This window comes from Apodemus sylvaticus, chromosome 12 (assembly GCF_947179515.1).
Source record: "Apodemus sylvaticus chromosome 12, mApoSyl1.1, whole genome shotgun sequence".
Taxonomy (NCBI): Eukaryota; Metazoa; Chordata; class Mammalia; order Rodentia; family Muridae; genus Apodemus; species Apodemus sylvaticus.
Window position 1 is genome coordinate 90,822,282 of NC_067483.1, and position 17,263 is coordinate 90,839,544.

Consider the following 17,263-nt stretch of genomic DNA (forward strand, 5'->3'; position numbering starts at 1 on the left):
TGAGACATCAACTTGCATTATTTTCCATGGCATTTTTAGAAATCAGTTGTCTACACTGATGATGTAACGTTTTTCCCTTCATGACAGAGAACTGAACTGCCTGTCTTTGTAGCTGTATAATGATGTAACTTCCTTAGACTTGACTCAGTCAGTGCTTGATGAGTGTTGCCTTATTCCTTCCTTCCACAGCACATCTTGACATATGTGTCAGCAGTTGCAGGGGGTAAAATACACATTTAGGACTCTAAAGTCGGCGTTAGGCAACTGTTACCAGCGTCTGACTCATGTTATTTAGATGTCAGGGTCTGTTTTAGAAGGAAGCAAAACTGGTCAAGCTTGAATGTTTTCAAAGGAACCTTCACTGCCAGCCTGCCTTGCCCAGTACACGTGCACTTTAATTCATCTCTATAGACTGCTCCTTTTCTGGGATTTTTTGTTTTGTTTTGTTTGACATTTTTTCTGTGTATGATTATCTTAGTTTGGGTTTCTGTTAATGCAGGGAAAGACCATGACAAAAAAAGCAAGCTGGGAGGAAAGGATTTATTTGACTTATGCTTCCATATTGTTGCTCAGCACTAAGTCTAGGCAGGAACTCACAGGGCAGGAACCTGAGGCAGGAGCTGATGCAGAGGCCATGGAGGGGCGCTGCTTGCTGGCTTGCTCCTCATGGCCTGCTCAGCCTGCTTTCTTATAGAAACCAGGACCACCCACAATGGGCCAGGTCCTCCCGATCAATAACTAATTTTTAAAAATGCCCTATAGGCTTGCTTGCCTTAAAGCCCAAGCATTTCCTTTTGGAGGTCCCCTTCTCAGATGACTTTGTCAAGCTAGCACAAAACTATCTAGCACAGTGGTGTACATGAGTTTGTGTATGTGTGAGTTCACATGTATATGCAGGTACACCTATACTTGTATGCACATGTACTTGGAGGCCCAAGGCTGGCAATTCTTCAATTACTCTTTCTTATTCATTGAGACACATTTTTCAGGTGAAATCAGAGCTCACTGATGCAGCTAGTCTTCCTAACCATTTTGCTCCAGGAATTCTGTCTCTTCCTTCCAGGCTGGAATTGCAGGCAGGCTACTATTCCCTAGAATGGCTTCTAGGGAATCTGGACTCTAGTACTCACACTTGTATGCTCTAACCATTGAGGATTCTTACCCTACTCGGTGTTCCTTAGTGATATAGTCTTGAGTCAGTCTTGCTCAGGAAGGTTTGCTAGACTTTGTAGAATTAGTTAATGTGGAGAAATGTTAGATACAGCAGAGATTGTGGTGGTGTCCCTAGCAGCCAATCATCATACCTAAACAGACTATATTTAACAGGTTACTTTGCAAATTATGCAAACCATTGCTTTTTCACATGCTTCTGGTGAGTAAAGAAAGCTAACATAGAAGGTGCTGCCTGTGGTTTATGTGCCTTTGAATTTCTTAGGTGCAGCCATCTTCTTTGAATTCAAACATTACAAGCCTAAAAAGAGGTTTACCAGCACCAAGTGCTTTGCCTTCATGGAGATGGATGAAATTAAGCCTGGGCCAATCGTCATAGAACTGTAAGTTTTGGGCATAGCAAATGAATGGAACCTGGGGATCCATCAAGCAGAATATTTTAAACAATAATATTTCTTTTATGGTTACAGATACAAGAAACCCACTGACTTTAAAAGAAAGAAATTGCAGTTATTGACCAAGAAACCACTTTATCTTCATCTACATCAAAGTTTGCACAAGGAATGATCCTGATACAAATTTTACCATCAGAAACCATCATAGCTCTGTGTAGCATCATCACCCTTCAACAGGCAGGAAATGAGCCCAACCTGTGCCAGCTGACCAAGCAAGTCTATTGCACAGCCAGCCGGACCCCAGAACAAAAGTGCAGCAGACACTGAACTAGCACTCCTTTGGATACAGGTTTATTGTAGATTTTGAAACATTTTTACTTTTCTATTAATTGTGCAATTAATAGTCTATTTTCTCATTGCCACTACTACCCTGTTTTCTGGACAGTACTGTTGTGGTAGACGTGCAGAACTTGAGATAATGCAGCAATAAGAATGTGCTAGAGTTTACATCTCTGCTCACTTCTGCTCCAGTATGCTCTTCGGGTTTAAATGCCACACTGTGAGTTGAGGTGGGTAGAACTGCTGAGTGGAATTGGACTAGTTACATTGCCTAGCAAGGACTCCTTAGAAGAGACCTAGCCTGATGCCTAGGTCTGCTCATAAACAGTGTGACCTGGCCAGATGAGAACTGAGTGAGTGTTCCCCGGATGACCAGATTGATTTCCTGAAGAGAGCACATGTAGAGTCAGGTGGATTATCTGTTCTTCTCTATTGTACTGCTAATTCTTTCTAGTAGTTCTAGGGTTAATGTTGGAACCATCTCAGAATAACTAGGGATTTTAAAATGTGTTTACAGTATCTTTTAAATTGTATCATTTAGGATCAGCTGAGTCAGATGTTAAGATGCTGCGGGATCACTGCTGCTTTCCTGAACACCCGTTGTGAGACCTTAAGACCGCATACCTCTTCTTAGTATGCAAAAATCTGGAAAGACTGTCTATTTTTTTTTAATATAGGTAGATAGGATTGCCATTTATTTCCTATTTAGATATACAGTCATTCATCCATATGAAAATATGCAGGTCGTTAGTTTATTTTGAATGGACTATTTACTTTTGGTGTAACAAGGCATAAATAAAACTTTGAAAGCACACTATGGATGGTTGTTACACAGAACATTAGGATTCATGAGGGGCTTTCTGTGGGTTAGACATGCCACATATTTTAATATTCACGTGTCAGTGAACAGTGCATGAGGGGCTGCACTGCCAATACTGGGCATGTTTTTAAATAGTATAACCTCATCACACCATTCAATATATTTGCTTTTTCAAGTATGTTTTAAACTTGCCCTTCTTTAAGAGATCTGGTCTTGACTTTTAGCACTTACTAGGCCATTGTTTACTAGATAGATCTTAATAAAAACTGTATTTCAGGTTCAACCTGAAAAAAAAATCCACAACCAAATTATTCTTGATTGGGTTAATTCCAAATGCTAAAATAATTCCATCTATAATAGCTCTAGAGGATGGAGATGTTTGCCTTACATTAGCTCACTGTCCAACTCAGGCTTTGAGCTGTAGATCCCCAGACTGTAAGTTCCTCAGGGGAAGAGCCACACCTGCCATGTAAGGTCTAAGGTATTTGGCAGGACTCTACCTAGGGAGTGCCCAGTACATTTTGTTTGATGTTGCTGGCTAGACCTAAAAAAATAATTCCTTAAAACCTATTATTATTAAAACGTAGCAAAGACTGTACATTGTCCTTTTTCATTTTTTACAGATCATAAAAGACAAGTAGCAAGGTGGTAACTTTCTGTGCTCTAGCACTGACTGTTCACACAAGCTTGGCTTCTATGAACTACAGATGCCTGCCGTCGGGGTTAAAGCACTTTAGTGGACCATCATGTGCTATACCCAGCTTTAATTCAGACCCGAAGCAGGCAGCACAAGAGCATTCCCCACTTGACAAGTTTCTGTACTGAGCACTAGCCTTGTCTCTAGCAGAGGTGCTGCTCCTTCCTAGTGAGCTTAGCCATTCAACCCAGAAACAGCCGGAGGGAACTTCTGAAACAAGAACTTTTAAAATGGAAGAATGATTCAACTGAGGTAAGATGTCCTCTGTGCCATCTGTAGACGGACAGGCTTTTGTAACATAGGATGTCTGATCAGACAGGGCTGAGGAAAGGCAGTAATAGACAGGCAGAAATGCTACAACTGAGGTTTCTCCACATATTTCTGATGATTTTTATGATGACAGGATAACTAAAGGCCTTTAGGGGAATATCTTAATTTTGAATATAAAAAAGGATTAATTTACCTTTACTATTTGTCTTCTTAGCTTGTATAATTTTTATTTTATATGCCCTCTAAATTTAGGTAATCAAGATAGCTGAGGCAGGAGGATAGCAAGTTTGATCAAGCCTAGACTATATAGGTGAGACCCCCATCTTTAAAAAAAAAAGGCAAAAATTATAAATTATATTTTCACTGTTTTGTGTCCAGATATTTTCAAGAAATTGTGCAATTTTTATATGGTTAAAAATGGCATGTGTAGCTAAAGAGATGGTTCAGGGGTTAAAAGCACTTTTTGCTCTTGTAGAGAACCAGGGTTCAGTTCCCAACACCCACATGATGGCTCACAACTGCCTGTAACTCCAGTTCTAGGGATCTAGTGCCCTCTTCTGGCCCCATGGGTACCAGACATAACACATGTTGCACATACATACATGCAAGCATGCAAGCAGAACACATATGCTTAGAATAGAAAATAAAGTTTTAAATTATATACACTCTCCTGTGCATTTTCTTATAGATAAAAAATCTTCTGTAATTCTGGATTGGGATCAGGCAGGTTGAACTCTTTCTTACTGGAGGACTTACAGGCTCCCTTAAAATTCCTGCATTCAGAGAACCTGTCTTTGTATGTCTTCAGTCATTGAAGATTTTATTTTACATTGAAGCTTTTGCTTATTTTTTCAAAATCTCCAGTGGATAACTTCCCAGCAGTGACATGATGTGCCCTAGGTTTCAGTCATTACATCACAGGACTTTAGAGTACAGTGTCACAGTAAGCTGTTTTCACTTTTTATAGCTTTAATTACTGCAGTTTATATTTAACGTGCTGCCAAAGGTGCTATAAATAAATTGTCTGAACTAGTTGTTTTAAAGACAGTGTAGGACTGATGAGATGGTTAAGAGCACTGACTGCTCTTCCATAGGTCCTGAGTTCATTTTCCATCATACACATGGTGGCTCACAACCATCTTTAATGGGATTGGATGCCCTCTTCTGGTGTGTCTGAAGAGAGCAACAGTGTGTACTCACATAAATAAATCTTTAAAGACAGTTTAAAAGGGTACAAACTTTAAGTGTGACACAATACCATATTCTTAAACTTACCCAACTTATAAAGAAGCAGCAGTGTTTAAATACTAATTTCTGAATAAATTCTGAAAAAGTATCTGTTAAAGAATTGAGCCAGGCATAGTAAGTCAAACCTGAAATTCCAGCCTCTAAGGAAGCTGAGATAGGAGGGCCATGTTGGGTACAGAAGGGGACCCTTGCTCAGAACAGCCATGTAACTGAGCTCAGCCCAGAGCTGTGGGTGAGGATGTACATTGGCTTTCTCATCTTTCTGCCTCATGGCAGCTTCCTGATTCTTAGCCTTACTCCTTGAGAATCAGCTGCAAGGTGATGAGACAATAAAAAGGAATGATCTTACAGTCATGACATATGACATCTATCTTGTGAGCCACCCTTAGTGAAAGAATGATTTTAAAAGCAACAACATACCAGATCAGATAATTTTATTCCCCACATGTGCCATGGTGTGTGTGTGGGGACGGGGGGTGGTGGGGGAGGCTCAGAGAATAGCTTGTGGAAGTGGTTCTCTTCATGAAGTGGGTCCAAGGGATCAAACCTGAGCTGTCAGGCTTGGCAGTATCTTTACTGCTGAGCCATCTTACTGGCCCAAGTAATTTTCTTTTTCTCAGTTTTTGAGATAGGCTCTATATAACCCTGGCTGTCCTGGAACTCAGATATCTGCTTGCCTTTGCGTCCCAAGTGCTGGGATTAAAGGTGTGAGCCGCCAAGCCCAGCTCCAAATAATTCTTGATAGTAGTACAAATTTATACTCTGAAAACCATTCTCAGGCTGTGAGCACCAAGAAAGGGTAGACCTGTAGAATGAGTGGGGCCTCTGGCTGATTTGAAAGCAAAGGAACTTCCCTGTAGAGCTCCCTGATGACTTTGAAGGAGAACTGATCACTGTCACATGGAATATACCCAGCCCACCAACGCAGTTCCAGAAGTATGGTGGTCAGGGTTCCCAATTGATGCATGTCCCATAGCAACCCAAAGAATCAGCAGACACTGGAAGATAGTAGTAAACCAAGTTTATGAACTATTACTACAAAGAACTTAGCAACAGGGGACAGTTCATGATCCTTGAGTAAACTTTTTTTTTTAGCGTAACAGTCTTTGAGACACAAATGGAGCTGTAAACACCTTGCTCTGAATCAACTGGCATACACTAAACCGAGGCCATGGAAATACGTGTTCTTAAAGCATTTCCACAGGAAATGTTCATACTTTACGATATTCTAAATCATTTAGCAATCATTACATATGCTACATGAACTAAACACAGGTATTCTTTATTGCACATTTCAAAGTTGGAAGGATATTCTAGCTTCAGAGGTGATTTTTACTTAGAAGGGAAAATAATATATTTTTGTTTGGCTCAAAAATGCAAACTGCCAAGGCAGCTTAGTACTAAAAACAATCTTTGTAAAACAAACGTTTAGGTTTTGATGCCAACGAAATCCTTTGCTGTAATGAATGATGCACTGTCCACTTCCTCTCTGACTCAGTGACAGAGGTCAGAGTCAGGGGGTGGGCTTTGAAGCCTGTGAGCGGTCCTGGACACTGCTTGGAGAGGCAGGTTGGGCTTCCTCTCTCGGGCCTGAAGGCAGTGAGTCTCTTACAGTGGGTGGTGGCGGCAGCAGGTACTCCTGAGGACCATGGGTTGGAGGTGGTAATCGGGTACCAGGAATAAAGAACTCTCTTGGACCAAGTGAACCTGGAGGTCTAAATGGTGTATGTCCTGGTAAAAATTCCCGAGGATCAACAGGCAGGTCCCGTTTCCCTGGCAGAACACCTGGTGCATATTCTCTTATGCCTAGTGGTGGGCGCATGCCTGGAACTACAAAACAAGTCATATAAATACTAAGTAACATATTTAAATGAGCAATCATTCCAAGTACAGTTTAAGATGTGTATTAATTTCTCAACCCTATAAAATCAAGTGTGGTACCCTGACTGTACTTAAGTCAAATGAGGCTTAGCAAATTAAATTATAGCCTGTGGCCACTAAACAAAGGTCAGGCTTAAACAGCTCTGCTTAATTCCAAGTTTTCTTTTCACTCTTGTAGCTCTGCATCTCAGAATAGCTCCATTCAGCATAACAGCCATATCAAGAATATGTTTCATTGCTACAAAGTGAAATATTACTATCAATTGTCAACTGAGTGGTCATGTGCCAAAATAGTCAAGATGATGAACTCAAATTGATCTTCATTTACTGGGTTTGTATTGTGTTCTCTGTAACACCTCTATTCTATCTAGTCCCACTGAGAATTGAATTTTTACCTCTTCCATCTCTATTCTGTGACCAGTGGCTTATGCTTCTGTTACAGATAATGACAGGCTTTAATGTTATAGGATGTATGTATCTGCAACCTATAGAATGCCATGGCATGAGTCATCCATCTTTTCTTTTCTTTTTTTTTTTTATTTTTTATTTATTTATTTATTTTTGGTTTTTTTGGATTTTGTTTTTTTTCAAGATAGGGTTTCTCTGTATAGCCCTGGCTGTCCTGGAACTCACTTTGTAGACCAGGCTGGCCTCGAACTCAGAAATCTGCCTCCTCTGCCTCCCAGAGTGCTGGGATTACAGGCGTGCGCCGCCACCACCACCTGGCTCCATCTTTTCTACATAGTATGTAGCCACTGGTGTTCAAGTGAACCTGCAGACGGAACATTACCGGCTTTCCTAAATGACCCCTTTCCTTGTCTAGCCATGCCCAACTCAGTTTAGGCATGAGAGTAGATAGTACCTATATGTGCTCAGAAAGTTGAGGATAGGTTAAAATGTACTCTCAGCTTTAGCCTTAGTTGGAAAGATCTATGATAGCAACTACTTTAGCAAGGAACAGAAAAGATGAATATTTTTTACAAGTAAGTTAATTCTGTCCAAATCATCATACCAAATGGTGGAGGAAGTGGGCGAGGTCCAAAAGGCCCACAGAGCTGAGGAGGTGGTCCATAGCGTATGGGTGGTGGCACTGGGCCTGCCATGAGAGGCACCCCTGGAAATGGAGGCGGCACTTTGGGAGCCGTGTTAACCTGCAGGACAGAAGCAGTCAAAGTTTGGAAGTGCTTTAACATGACAAAGTGCCAAGACGAGTAAACTGGCACCTGTCCAAAAAGCAGTCAGTGTACCACCACCTCTCCCCATGTTGCCAGTGACAACCCAGAGAGATCAGAAGGATGCTGCAGGCAGTGACTAGGGTCATGCCATACACACTGCAATCTGTATCAAAAAGTGGTCTCAAATCTCATGACTACAACTCCAGATGTACATATTAAGAATATAGGGAACATCAGGATATACTGCACTTAAAAAAATACGGATAACAGATTAAAAATATGTATCTACAGAAATAGTGACAGCAACCATTCAGGGTTCAGTGGCCTTTGCTACATTATTCAAATGTTCATATCTTTACATATGTGTGAGTATCTTGCTTTAAACATTGAGCAAGCAAAGGCAAGAAGAGTTTAGCTGATTTATTGGAGGCTATACTGAAAGAGGACAAGCTGGAATTCAAACACCAGGTTCCACTCCACGGCTGTACCTGCCCCCGCCCTGTATAATTTAAGTCTCTAGTCTCTGAAGTCTTCTGGAAAGGCATTTAGGGCTCACCAGACTGGCTTTAGATAAAATGACTTCTCAAGAGGTGCACATTCCTAGAGTCCTGCACGGGAACTTCACAGTGTTACCAGCACAGTGTCATGTACATTATTAGGAAGACAAAGCTCCAGTAATGACCTTCCCTGGCTAGCAACACTGCGCACTGGAGGACAGGAATTCCTATACTGTGTTAATGTAGTGCAGCAGGCTCAGCAACTGCACTAGCCACACGTCTCAGAGCACACACTTCTGGATAGTCAACAAGTATGGACAGTGCTCAGGACATGCTTCTGTTTGTAAAAAGTCTGATTTCATATCATTCAAAACAGTTTTTCAGGTACACAAATGCAGGGAGTTTTAGTAGCATAGTTCTAGGCAGATAATGAAAACAAATCATGTGATTTACAGTGAGTTATTTCACTCAGAGCTTTCAGCACAAAACACACAGCATAAGTTGTAGTGACAGTTTTTTACTATGTAGTAATAGTTACAACAAGTGCACTAATCTGCTCAGTAATTTAACGCAACAGGAAAATGGATAAAATGGATGTCAACAACCAACCACTGACTCAGTGACATTCCAAAGTCTCTGGAGTGATGCTGCCTCTCAAGCAGAGTGAACAGGGTAAGTAGCATGCATTTATAAACTGACTACGGACAAACCAAGCAAAACCAGAGGCCACTCCAGCCCTCAATCTCTAAACACTTACCGCTACTGGATGCCCAGCTAAAGGGGCCATGCTGGAAACTGAGGAGCCTTCTGGCTCTTGGGGAACGGTTTGCTTTTAAAGAAACAAATAGTCATAAACAAGAGATGAGGAAGAGACCAATAGGAAATATTCATCTGCCAGTATGCCTGAGAGCTTACCTTGCCCTCATCCATGGCCTTAGCGGGAGAAGAGCTCCTGGAGCTGCTGTTCACCACAGGAGCTGGACCTGGGTCTGTGAGAGGCCAGAGAACTGACTTAGACTCACTCTGACTGTTACACTTTGAGAAGAATCAAAGCCCCACATGCATGAGACTGAGAAAGTACTTAGGCCCTTACCAGAAGTAGAGTGCTTCCCAGATGCCTCTGATGGCCATCGAGGGCGAGGTAAATGCCTGTCCAGTGACCCTTGAGGAAGAAACAACAGAGCTATTGACATGTCATTCTCAGAGGGAATAAGCCTGTTGTGAACAGGGCTCAACTTTTAACTAGAAATCAACATTACAAATAGATCTCTTTCTGGATAGATAGCACATGCCTGCAATCCCAAAGAGGGATCTCAATATACAAGTCACAGTTTATGAAAAGACTTCAAGTATTAAAACAAAAATTGTCTCTATTTATTTTAAAATTCTTTTATATGTAGAATACTCATGGAGGACAGAGTGGGTGTCAGGTCTCCTAGGACTGGAGTTACAGGTGGCTGTGAGCTGCCATGTGGGTGCTGAGAATTGAACTCAGGTCCTCTGGAAGAGAGGAGCAAGTGCTGCTAACCACCGAGCCACCTCTCCAGCTCTAGGAATTACCCTAGTTTTAAAGATAAGCACTGAATTTTATATTAAGAATACTGGTACTTCAAGCTAGAGGTTTGACAGCACTGTACTAGCGGCATTTTTCCAGTCTGACTTGTAATCTTTCCAAGCATCAGACAGAATTAGAGTAAGATGACATTTCATATTCACAGTTAAACTTTAAAGAAAATATTACTCTTAAAAAGCAATGCAGAGGCCTCTAGGAGAATATAAATCTTTCTGTCCTACGGAAGAGCTTACAGTAACCCACTTCTCTGTGAGGACTGACTGACTTCCTACTGACCTAAATTCTCACATGGCAAGTATATACTCGAGGTTCTGTAGTGCAAAGGAGTCATCAGTGCTCACCAAAGTCACTTCTAGGAGTGTCTCTTCGACTGAGTGTGGCAGAGAGAGGTCTCCCAGGTGGCTCTGCTGGTAGGGGAGGGGAACATTCTCCACCACTCACAGGGGATGGGCCAAAAGAGCCATTCTGGCTCAGTAGACCTGAAGACAGCAATGCCTCATTACCACTCTGACAGCCCCTTCCCTCCAGTAAGCTCAGGAGTCTTTCTAGGGCATCAGACCTAAACCACATTCCACACCAGAATCCTGCTGCCATGTAGAGTGCTCCCTACCTCGCCGGGGAGGGTTTTGTGTGTTCGGTCTTCCAGGCATTGGTTTTACAATCACAGGTTCATCTTGCCTCATTGCCATCTTTTGAGTCATTTCCAGTAATCTTGAATATTGAGAAACAGTGGACTTGAAATAGCAATCAATTCCTTATTAGATACCACCTAGCATGCAAGCACTGTAAAACACTGAAAACTAGGTATCAAGATTCCATACTTGTGCCTTAAGTTAGCAGCTTCTCTCTTCTCCTCTGCCATGGCTCTCTCTGCAGCACGAGCTTTGAGCTATTGGAGATATTGAAGAAAAAGGTAGTGTGATTCACATGGGATAGGCTGTGCACAAAATTACAAAAAAGGAAAAAAATCCTTACCCAGTTATCATGAGCTTTCTTCTCATGAGCAGCAATCTGAAAAGAACACATCAAATACATGTTTACTATTCTTCATAATGCCCATTTTAACATATATTAGCTATCCAAAAAAGAAAGGCAGAGAGAGAGAGAGAGAGAAGGGAAAGAAAAAAAGGAAGGAAGGAAAGGAAGGAAGGAAGGAAAGAAAACTGCAGCTAATGTAGTCTAATATAGTTTTTACCTGGTTTTTAAATGAGCGTTCTGTTTTCTGTAATTCTTCTTCCATTTCTTCAATTCTCCGCCTAAGAATTACATTTGGCATTATCAAAACACTAGATAAAACTTGTAACAACCCAACAATGTTCCCTCAGCTCTGAATAGCTGCAGTATTAAAGATATCTCTAGACATACAAAAACATGTTTTAGATTTACTCAAAGTACAGTATGATCGAAACAGAAATTAATTTTCCTGTCATTTCATTGCTAGAGATTCTTAGGTTATCATTTCCTTCCTGCACAAACATCATGACCAAGAAGCAAGTTGGGGAGGAAAGGGTTTATTCAGCTTGCACTTCCCACAGTGCTGTCCATCACCAAAGGAAGTTAGGGCTGGAACTCAAGCAGGCCATGGAAGTCTGTTTCTTACTGACTTGTTTCCCCTGGCTTTCTCAGCTTGCTTTTTTATAGAACCCAGGACTACCAGCCCAGGGATGGCACCACTCACAATGGGCCCGCCTCCCTTGATCACTAATTGAGAAAATGCTTTACAGCTTAAAATGCTTTAAAGCTCTCATGGAGGCATTTCTTCAACTGAAGCTCTTTTCTCTATGATAACTCCAGCCTGTGTCAAGTTGACACGCAAAACCAGCCAGTATAGTCTTCAAAATATTTTCTAATGACCTACTATGAATATTTGCTTCTATGCAAAGATACAAGTGTTTCTTCTTTCTTCTAATCAACAGGAAATTAAACATACTACTGACTATTGAGCTACCAACTAGAAAATCATGGCAGTGATTTTCACATAGTGAACTGCTTTCATTAAAGAAAGACTCTAATACAGTGATTTTCAACCTGTGGGCTGCAACCCCCTTGGCAAACCTCTATCTCCAAAAATATTTACATATGATTCATTAACAATAGCAAAATTACAGTTACGAAGTAGCAATGAAAATAGTTTTATGGTTGGGGTCACCACAACATGAGGAACTGTATTAAATGGTTGGAGCATTGGGAAGGTTGGGAACCACTGCTCTAGTATACATAATTCCTCCCCAGAGGAATCTGCAGGACACGAGGGCCTTTATAGTCCTATCAGTGTGTGGGCTAAGTAAATTTGTTAATATTTTCATATGTTAAATGTTTCTCCTCTGACTGAATGGACTCGCATCCCCACCTCACTCATGATTCCCTGCTGTTCTCTTGTGCACATTCTCTCCAGTTTGGAAAGCAAGCAGAGCCCTGTGCAGAGCCTGGACTTACTTGTACGTTTTTACTTCTTCTGCAGCCAGAACCACCTTCTCATCGGCCGCTGTTAGTCTCTGCTCTCTGTCTTGCCTCTCATACTCTTCTTGACTCAGTTTCCTAGGATGAAACCAGTTACAGGTGAATGTCCTTCCTTACAGCAGGCAGCTCTTGTTGAACTGTCCTTTCCTATTCTTCTCTGTTGGTTGTTGGTTTTTGTTTTGGTTATTGTTTGTTTCTCTGCCTAGCCCTGGCTATTCTGGAACTCATTCTGTAGACCAGGCTGGCCTGGAACTCAAGATCCACCTGCCTCTGCTTCTGCCTCTCTAGTGCAGGCATTAAGGTGTGCACCACCAGGGCCCTGCTTCCTATCCTTCCTTCCCTTAATGTCCAGACAGATGAAGTCATGCAAAGTTTTCAAAATTTCCCTTATATCTAGGAAGTCAAACTCTGATCTCTTGGCAAGCCAGAAGTTGTTTTCAATGTGTCCCACAATTTCCTCTAACAATAAAACAACTATAGCAAACACTGCTCAGTGGGTAGCATGTGCTACTGGTAATGAAAGCTTCCTGTCTTGTGGAAAACAGCCATCCCACTCAACTAAAGCAGGGGCAAAGACTTCTTTTTGCCCTGGACAAGGTACTAATTACTTTTTATGTTGTCCTGGAAGAACTGTTGTATAAAGAACCAGGTACCCCTGCAGGTGCACATCTGTAACTCCAGCAGGGAAAGGCAGAGACAGGCAGATTCCTGAAGCTCACTGGCCAGCCAGACTAATAGAATGGATGCTCTTCTTATCAATAAAAGATATGAAGGAGGGAAAGACACCCAATTTTGACCTCTGACCTCTACACCCATCTGCACACATGTGCATACCCACATTATTAAGTACATATACTGCACACAAGTACAACAGCAACACCTAATCACAAGCATACAGACATACAAAGAAAAGGCAAGTTCTAGAAAAAAGGCCCAAAGGGAAACCCAAGGCTCTGCTAATTATAAATGGGACAACTGTAAATAGCTTTAGAAAAGAGGGTGCGTGCAGGGCTAGCAGAGAGCATGGGGCCTACTTCTGCAGAGCCATCTCCTTCTGCTGGTACAGCTCATTCAGGATCTCCACCTTCTGTCTCAGAGTTTTGCACTCGTCTTCCAACCCAGCTTTAGCAGTCTGCAGCGAGCTGCGGTCATCTTCCAGTTTCTTGATTTGGTCTATAATGGATAAAAAGGTACAGACGCTTGAGACACAGGGCTGAGGGGTCAGTTCTGAGGAGTAAGAAGGAAACACTGGGACTACCTGCCAATCAAATTTTAAGTTTATATGTGGCAATTTTGTCTCTGGAAGAACCTACCTTCCAGGTTACATTTAGTGGACATCGATGCTCTTAGCTTAAGCTGTAAAAGTTTTAGATCCTCTTCAACTATTGAGACTGCAGTTTGTGTCTAAAAATTACAGAAGAAAGATGTAGTCTTAAAAGTGAGCCTTAGAAAGGTCTCCCCGGTACTTCTGGGACTACAAACAGGTCGATACCCGAGAGACGTCCATCATCTGCTTAATTCTATTTTTTATCTTCTCGCTCCGGTCACCTACAAGAGAAAGGCTTCAGTTGCTTTTTCTTCATTGCTCTTTTTTGACATCTTCATGACTTTCCTCAAAGATCACATTCAAATAGCAAATAATAATAATAATAAAAAAGCCAACTACACAAACTGATTTTGGAAATTTATATGTACAAAGTTAACTACCAGTTGGGCCATAAAAAATGTCATCCATACTCCAAGGCAGAGTGCTTTCTTCTCTCAGATCACCTCAACTGGGACAAATGTCTACTACTTAACACCTAGGCCTTTCTTCTCCCTTGAGTCTGCTAGCACCTATGATGTAAAGCACCCCAGTGGTAAGGAGCAGTCAGTATTGGACCTCAGAGACAATTCTTTATCAGGTAACGTCTAGCCTCTAGCAGCCTGCTATGCAACGCTAGCTTCTTACCTCACAGCCTTAGCTGTGATTCCAACCACCTTAAGGCCTCTGAAAACAAGCTGCAAGCACTAGGAGCAGAGTCACAGAGATCACACTGTACAGATGAGCTCCCCTGTGCAGTTTTGATACTTAGACAAGAGATAACTGAAGGAACTCCACTGTACACACCTTGTTCTCAGGGGGATAGATAAAAAAATGTCAGTGTTCTTTGCATGCCTATACCACACACAAGTAATAGCCTTGGACCAACACAGACAGACATACATATCTACAAGTTCATCAGTGTGAGCCCACAGCACTAAAGCTTAGCACAGCTGAAAAGCAGCCTCAGTGAATGGGAATTCAAGTCAAGAGGGCAAAATAGGCCAAACCTCCCTGAGACAGGTCTTACCTCCTGTCTCTCCATTGGCCAGCTCATCTGACTCATTTCCTCCTTTATTTGGATCCTCAGATTCAAGTTCACATTCTAACCGATTCAACTGTGTGATGCAATTAGTCAAAGCCTAGGAAAGAAGCCAATGGGTGTAAAAGCCTCTTGAGTCTAAATCAGAACACATGGATTAAGTGTATATATCATGAGAATAAACTTACACTAATATTGTCATCTTTGTGAGTAAGCGCTACTTCCAAATCTTTCTGGGACTTCTCAAATGACTTGATCTGTTCAGTGAGCTCAGCATGGGATTTGCTCCACTCTTCAATCTGCTGCTGTAACTGAGAAACGACAGCTCATGAGTTCCCATGTGCAGCTGTGCGACGGGAGATAAATTATCTGCGTGAGTCAGTGGTAAGAAGCCAGGCCTCCTTGGCTTGTCATTAGGAGCTCAAAACTCAGTTAAAGAAAGGGGAAGAGTGGTTCCAACCCTCAGAGCTGAGGTAAGAACATCAGTGTGTAAAGGAGGTTGAGCCAATTGTTCCAGCATTCAGAAAACTATTGCTAATTCAACTTAATTTGCTTTCAACTTGTATGAATGGGTGGGCATATCTCAGACTCCTAAATCCAGACTCTGGCCATATAACCTTCACTTGGTCAGTAAAGTTATTAAAAAATAGTTAAAAAATATTTAAGTTTTGGACACAAAAAACCAACTATTTGCTATTTTAAGGCTACTCAAGTTTACAATAGGCATTTGACAAGATAAAAAATAAACACCCTGTGAGCTGCAGTAACTTGTATAGCAAACTCCTGAAGCAGATATCTGCTCCATCTGGGAAGAAGAGTTGACTCTTTTTACTCTTCGAAGTATCCAGCCAGAGGACTGCTGAGGGACTGTTGAGGGGAAGACCATCGCTATTAGGTGAATGGGCCTTACCTGCTCTTTCTTCTTCTTAAGCCTGGCATTTTCTTCTTGAACCCGATGGCATTCAGATTTTACATTCTCTTCACTGAGCTTGGCTTCATTAAGGGCAATTTGAACCTAATTAAAAACACTCCAAATTAGTAAATTAATGCAAAGGAAAAAGTTAACATTTTTTTAGCCAAACATCATGTAGGTTCATGTTTTAGCACACCTCAAACTTTTGCTCAACCAGACTAAGACAATGCTTACTTAGGACACAGACAATATTCTTGTTACGGCATACAGGAAGACTCACCTCTGAAAGTTCTGATGCATTCATCGAAATGACATCCTTCAGTTTCTCAATAGACTTCTTGTTTTCCAGTATCTGACCCATGAAAGCAGAGCACAAAGCCTCAGGTCTCAGCAGAGTCACTGGTGTACACACATGCTGATTTTATTAGCTCACTACTGCTATGATAAACTGCCCACAAGCAAGCAACTTGGAGAGCAAAGAGTTTATTTCTGCTCGCAGCTCCCAGCCCATCATCTCAGGAGTCAGGCCAGGGACCTGGAGACAACTGATGCAGAGGCCATGGAGGACTGCTGCTCGCTGCCCTGCTCCCCACGGATTACTCAGCTGTCTTACTTTCCTTTAGTTCCTATGGCCACCAGCCCAGAGGCAGCACTGGCCACAGAAAGATGGGCCCTCACACATCAACCATCAATCAAAAAACACACAACAGACTTTCATACAGGCCAATCTGGGGAGGACATTTTCTCAGCTGAACTTCTTGTGTTGACATAAAATAAGCTAACACACACACTAAAGAATGAAACAGTAATAAACATATCCCAGCCGGGCATAGTGGCCACACCTGTAATCCCAGCACTTGGGAGGCAGAGGCAGGCAGATTTCTGAGTTCAAGGCCAGCCTGGTCTACGGAGTGAGTTCCAGGACAGCCAGGGCTATACAGAGAAACCCTGTCTCAAAAAACCACAAAAACAAAACAAAAAACCATATCCTATGGTTTTGGTAAAATTAAGGGATCCAGTTTTGCCCTGAGGAGGGAAAATAAATGTACTAATAATCCAACCTTAGTTATAAGATAATACAGTATGACCACATAAAAAGATTAAAAAAAAAAATCTTTCAAGTAAGCCAATTCAAATTACTGTCATGGTTATGTTCCATCTCCAGTAGAGAAAAGCTAAAAAAAAAAAAAAAAAAAAAAAAAAAAAAAAAAAATCTCTGCCTAGCTAAGCCTAATAATTTAGGAGACAGACACAAGGGTCATAAGCTCAACACCTGTCTTGGCTACAGAGTTCAAAGCCAGCACAGGCAAATTAGTGGAGACTGTCTCAAGATTAAAGCCTAGAACAGGGATAATGCTATAGCTCAGTGCTAGAATACCCACTTACCCTGTGTGAGACACACACTAGGGTCAAAATCCAAGAGCAGAGGGGTTCGGGGAGAAGTTCATTACCTAAATTGGCAATAAAAGAATTTGGAGGA

General features: G+C 41.7%; 2 protein-coding genes across 5 annotated transcripts in view; one reads left to right on the forward strand and one right to left on the reverse strand.

Moving 5' to 3' along the window:
* The window catches only part of Aida (axin interactor, dorsalization associated), a 28,934-nt gene extending 24,582 nt beyond the window's left edge, over nucleotides 1–4,352 (forward strand). The window contains exons 9-10 of the mRNA XM_052200077.1: nucleotides 1,436–1,553; nucleotides 1,641–4,352. Of these exons, the coding sequence (XP_052056037.1) occupies nucleotides 1,436–1,553; nucleotides 1,641–1,737 (215 nt within the window). The 3' untranslated portion in view covers nucleotides 1,738–4,352. The remainder of the gene's footprint in view (nucleotides 1–1,435; nucleotides 1,554–1,640) is intronic.
* Nucleotides 4,353–5,945: 1,593 nt separating this feature from the next.
* Nucleotides 5,946–17,263, reverse strand: part of Mia3 (MIA SH3 domain ER export factor 3) — a 41,259-nt gene continuing 29,941 nt past the window's right edge. For 2 of the 4 annotated variants that reach the window (XM_052200072.1, XM_052200073.1), the window contains 18 exons: nucleotides 16,064–16,135; nucleotides 15,781–15,885; nucleotides 15,059–15,181; nucleotides 14,859–14,970; nucleotides 14,018–14,073; nucleotides 13,839–13,929; nucleotides 13,560–13,698; nucleotides 12,502–12,603; nucleotides 11,261–11,321; nucleotides 11,041–11,076; nucleotides 10,887–10,954; nucleotides 10,676–10,776; nucleotides 10,407–10,544; nucleotides 9,586–9,654; nucleotides 9,408–9,481; nucleotides 9,250–9,321; nucleotides 7,833–7,971; nucleotides 5,946–6,769 (listed from right to left, as the gene is read on the reverse strand). In XM_052200072.1, coding sequence (XP_052056032.1) covers nucleotides 6,453–6,769; nucleotides 7,833–7,971; nucleotides 9,250–9,321; nucleotides 9,408–9,481; nucleotides 9,586–9,654; nucleotides 10,407–10,544; nucleotides 10,676–10,776; nucleotides 10,887–10,954; nucleotides 11,041–11,076; nucleotides 11,261–11,321; nucleotides 12,502–12,603; nucleotides 13,560–13,698; nucleotides 13,839–13,929; nucleotides 14,018–14,073; nucleotides 14,859–14,970; nucleotides 15,059–15,181; nucleotides 15,781–15,885; nucleotides 16,064–16,135 — 1,875 coding nt within the window. In that variant the 3' untranslated portion in view covers nucleotides 5,946–6,452. The remainder of the gene's footprint in view (nucleotides 6,770–7,832; nucleotides 7,972–9,249; nucleotides 9,322–9,407; nucleotides 9,482–9,585; nucleotides 9,655–10,406; nucleotides 10,545–10,675; nucleotides 10,777–10,886; nucleotides 10,955–11,040; nucleotides 11,077–11,260; nucleotides 11,322–12,501; nucleotides 12,604–13,559; nucleotides 13,699–13,838; nucleotides 13,930–14,017; nucleotides 14,074–14,858; nucleotides 14,971–15,058; nucleotides 15,182–15,780; nucleotides 15,886–16,063; nucleotides 16,136–17,263) is intronic. The other 2 variants (XM_052200069.1, XM_052200070.1) reach the window with 1 other exon arrangement.